The 5,000-nt window shown below is 47.4% G+C and overlaps 1 protein-coding gene across 1 annotated transcript in view; it reads left to right on the top strand.

Annotated features, from left to right (window-relative positions):
* Window positions 1–5,000, top strand: part of LOC115170192 (collagen alpha-1(XI) chain) — a gene marked incomplete in the record, with an annotated part of 195,147 nt that overhangs the window by 103,578 nt on the left and 86,569 nt on the right. The window contains 4 exon segments of the mRNA XM_029726559.1: window positions 337–390; window positions 484–528; window positions 4,376–4,429; window positions 4,761–4,805. Of these exon segments, the coding sequence (XP_029582419.1) occupies window positions 337–390; window positions 484–528; window positions 4,376–4,429; window positions 4,761–4,805 (198 nt within the window).

Raw genomic sequence — 5,000 nt, forward strand, 5'->3', positions numbered from 1 at the left:
TAAAGAAACAGTAAATCATTGTAAAGACAGAGTAAAGACAGAGTAAAGACAGTAAAGACAGTAATAACAGTGAAACATTGTAAAGACAGTAAAAACAGAGTAAAGACATAGTAAAGACAGAGTAAAGACAGTAAATACATAGCGAAGACAGATAAATACAATAAAGACAGAGTATAGACAGTAAAGACAGTAATAACAGTAAAACATTGTAAAGATAGAGTAAAGACAGAGTAAAGATAGTAAAGACATCTCTCTCTCTCTCTCTCTCTCTCTCTCTCTCTCTCTCTCTCTCTCTCCTCTCTCCTCTCTCTCCTCTCTCTCTCTCTCTCTCTGCAGGGTGAGCTGGGTTCCATCGGCTCTCCGGGTGCTCCAGGAGAGGATGGCCAGAGAGTGAGTACCCCCAAACTACACATCCCATGATGCTGTCTGATAAATCTCTCCCTGAATTCCACAATAACCCACTCTTCTCTCTCTTCTCGACAGGGCGAAGACGGTGAGATCGGACAGAGGGGTCTAGCTGGAGAGAGTGTAAGTATTTTCTAATGTGTAATACCATTGTCAAAGATAACAGACTTGTGTATCAGAGTATTATGCTCCAGACAGACTTGCAGAGGTGAAAGGTACAAAGTGGCCCAGAGGTTGAAGATTACATCACCTAAACGCGTCAGTCTCCTTCGCCCCGACACACATTCTCTCCTTCCCCCAACACACACATGCTCCAACACACACACACACACTTCTTACCTGCCACCTCCCCTCTACGCCCATTACATCAATTACTTAAACAGAAGACCCCACCCTTCTCTCTTTGCACTTTCCCCCAACCTTCTTTTCCACAATCCCTCCTCTCCCCACTTCTCCTCTCCTCTTCTCTCCTCTCCCCACTTCTCCTCTCCTCTCCTCTCCCTCCCCTTCTCCCCACTTCTTCTCTCCCTCCCCTCCTCTCCCTCCCCTCCTCTCCCCACTTCTCCTCTCCTCTTCCCTCCTCTCCCCACTTCTCCTCTCCTCTCCTCTCCCTCCCCTTCTCCCCACTTCTTCTCTCCCTCCCCTCCTCTCCCTCCCCTCCTCTCCCCACTTCTCCTCTCCTCTCCCCACTTCTCCTCTCCTCTTCTCCCCTCTCCCCACTTCTCCTCTCCTCTTCTCCCCTCTCCCCACTTCTCCTCTCCTCTTCTCCCCTCTCCCCACTTCTCCTCTCCTCTTCTCTCCTCTCCCTCCCCTTCTCCCCACTTCTTCTCTCCCTCCCCTCCTCTCCCTCCCCTCCTCTCCCCACTTCTCCTCTCCTCTTCCCTCCTCTCCCCACTTCTCCTCTCCTCTTCTCTCCTCTCCCTCCCCTTCTTCCCTCCTCTCCCTTCTTATCTCTCCCTCCCCTCCTCTCCTTCCCCTCCTCTCCCTCCCCTCCTCTCCCTCCCCTCCTCTCCTTCCCCTCCTCTCCCTCCCCTCCTCTCCCTCCCCTCCTCTCCCTCCCCTCCCCTCCTCCCCTCCTTTCCTTACCTCTCCCCATGTTTCCTCTCCCTCCCCTCCTCTCCTTCCCCTCCTCTCCCTCCCCTCCTCTCCCTCCCCTCCTCTCCTTCCCCTCCTCTCCCTCCCCTCCTCTCCTTCCCCTCCCCTCCTCCCCTCCTCTCCCTCCCCTCCCCTCCTCCCCTCCTCTCCCTCCCCTCCTCTCCTTCCCCTCCTCTCCCTCCCCCTCCTCTCCCTCCCCTCCTCTCCTTCCCCTCCTCCCCTCCTCTCCTTACCTCTCCCCATGTTTCCTCTCCCTCCCCTCCTCTCCTTCCCCTCCTCCCCTCCTCTCCTTACCTCTCCCCATGTTTCCTCTCCCTCCTCTCCTCTCCCTCCCCTCCTCTCCCTCCCCTCCTCTCCTTACCTCTCCCCATGTCTCCTCTCCCTCCCCTCCTGAAGACTCATAATGGCATTTCTGCCTGCCTTGTCCATCACATTAGTAATGTTGCCCTTGGTGAGATGTGTGAGACAGACAGAGTTGGAGTAACTAATAGCTTCTCACAGGAAATATATAGCTTGAGAAGCAGCTATTCTCACTTTACCCCATGAGAGATAACTTGATTCTCCTCCTGGGCTGGCCTCATATGGACCATAGAAAGATGTCCTCAATGTTTGGTCTGTATGGCCTAACTTTCTCTGTCCCTGTGTACCTATTTATTGTACAAATGTCCAAAAGACAAAAGACTGCAGTAAATATAGATCCGTGAGCTGTTAAGTACTTGTAGTTACCATAATGGCCACATGAGGTCAGTGTTGCTATTACTCAGCTAGGCTTCAGTGGACAACACTAAATTCTGTTGACACCACTGCTACCACACACAGTGCCTGAGTAGGATACCGTCTTACTTTGCACCGAAACACATTATGGACGATTTTGCAACTACGGGCTTTGTTGTCCCCCCCCAGGGTGTTGATTTATAAGAAAACATTTAATGTTTTATTATTTATTTGTTTACTTAAAAAAAAAAAAAATTGCCCTGGAGGCACCAATTCATCCAACTTTAGAGAGCCTTGACGATCATTCCACAAGTGAGGTGCAAAAAACTAAAAGCAGATTAACCTAACTCAGTGGAGACTGAAGAGATTTCCAGAGTTAACCATCCCTGAGACTGGTGTCTCGTACGCCTGTACGTTAACTATGAGATAAGGTGCGGCACAAGTTTATGCAAGAGGGCTTTATAAACAAAAAGAGTGCAAGGCATCGAAATACGAGACTTCAAAAGAGGGGCGGCCTACTGTCTGATACAGAATGACATAGTGTATGATATTATCTTACATAGTGTATAATATTATATGGCATGGTGTATAATATTACATGACATAGTGTATAAAATTACATGGCATAGTGTATAATATTACATGACATAGTGTATAATATTACATGACATAGTGTATAATATTACATGACATAGTGTATAATATTATATGACATAGTGTATAATATTATCTGATATAGTGTATGATATTATATGACATAGTGTATGTTGTTATATGACATAGACAGTGTATAACATTATATCTCCAACATATCGTTAGTTAGGATGTGTTACACCTGCGCTGGCCCAGCTGGTATTTAAGAGCTGCTGGTCCAGCTGGTATTTAAGAGCTGCTGGCCCAGCTGGTATTTAAGAGCTGCTGGCCCAGCTGGTATTTAAGAGCTGCTGGCCCAGCTGGTATTTAAGAGCTGCTGGTCCAGCTGGTATTTAAGAGCTGCTGGCCCAGCTGGAATTTAAGAGCTGCTGGTCCGGCTGGTATTTAAGAGCTGCTTGCCCGGCTGGTATTTAAGAGCTGCTGGCCCGGCTGGTATTTAAGAGCTGCTGGTCCGGCTGGTATTTAAGAGCTGCTGGCCCAGCTGGTATTTAAGAGCTGCTGGTCCAGCTGGTATTTAAGAGCTGCTGGTCCAGCTGGTATTTAAGAGCTGCTGGTCCAGCTGGTATTTAAGAGCTGCTGGCCCAGCTGGTATTTAAGAGCTGCTGGCCCAGCTAGTATTTAAGAGCTGCTGGCCCAGCTGGTATTTAAGAGCTGCTGGCCCAGCTGGTATTTAAGAGCTGCTGGTCCAGCTGGTATTTAAGAGCTGCTGGCCCAGCTGGTATTTAAGAGCTGCTGGCCCAGCTGGAATTTAAGAGCTGCTGGTCCAGCTGGTATTTAAGAGCTGCTGGCCCAGCTGGAATTTAAGAGCTGCTGGTCCGGCTGGTATTCAAGAGCTGCTGGCCCAGCTGGTATTTAAGAGCTGCTGGCCCAGCTGGAATTTAAGAGCTGCTGGTCCAGCTGGTATTTAAGAGCTGCTTGCCCAGCTGGTATTTAAGAGCTGCTGGCCCAGCTGGTATTTAAGAGCTGCTGGCCCAGCTGGTATTTAAGAGCTGCTGGCCCAGCTGGAATTTAAGAGCTGCTGGTCCAGCTGGTATTTAAGAGCTGCTTGCCCAGCTGGTATTTAAGAGCTGCTGGCCCAGCTGGTATTCAAGAGCTGCTGGTCCAGCTGGTATTTAAGATGCCCACTATGACTGACTACTAATTGAGGTTTTCTAAAAGACAGACACAATTTGTTATGTACTAATTGCCTCAGTGGACAAACTAAAGGGAAACAACCCACACCGATTTAAGATAGGGAGTACAATATATATATATATATATATGGATCAAAACAAATAGGAAAACATCTGGAGAAAGTGTTTGGGGGGGGAAATGTGTATTGTCGAATATAAAATGGTTTACAGCAATTACCAGTTTATGGTTCCTGACAAAATATTTCATTTTTTTATTTTTCCAACAATGCCAAAAGTCCCCGTAGTTGCAAAATCACCCTCGAACAACACTTGCTGTTTAGAATTGTAATTATATGTCTTTATGTTTTTGACCTGTACATCTTTCTGTCTTACAGGGTCCTAGAGGGCTGCTTGGTCCTAGAGGATCCCCTGGGACTGGTGGACAGCGTGTATGTATACAGTACTTCTACAATACTTCAATACTACTGCAATGCTACTGCAATTCTATTGCAATACTACGGCGATGTTACTGCAATACTACTGCAATGCTACTGCAATTCTATTGCAATACTACTGCAATGCTACTGCAATGCTACTGCAATACTACTGCAATACTACTGCAATACTACTGCAATGTTGCTGCAATACTACTGCAATTCTACTGCAATACTACTGCAATGCTGCTGCAATACTACTGCAATGCTGCTGCAATACTACTGCAATGCTGCTGCAATGCCGTTAATGCTTTTAAAACTTAACATGTCTGAAATATGTTCACAGGGTCTTGCTGGGATTGACGGCCAAGCTGGTCCCAAAGGAAACCAGGTGAGAAAGTGTACCTGATTATACATTTTACATCACTACACACAGCCCTAACCAGGCAGATGGTCATTTTACATCACTACACACAGCCCTAACCAGGCAGATGGTCATTTTACATCACTGCACACAGCGCTAACCAGGCAGATGGTCATTTTACATCACTACACACAACGCTAACCAGGCAGATGGTCATTTTAC

The sequence above is a fragment of the Salmo trutta genome, chromosome 31 (assembly GCF_901001165.1).
Source record: "Salmo trutta chromosome 31, fSalTru1.1, whole genome shotgun sequence".
In the NCBI taxonomy this organism is placed as follows: domain Eukaryota; kingdom Metazoa; phylum Chordata; class Actinopteri; order Salmoniformes; family Salmonidae; genus Salmo; species Salmo trutta.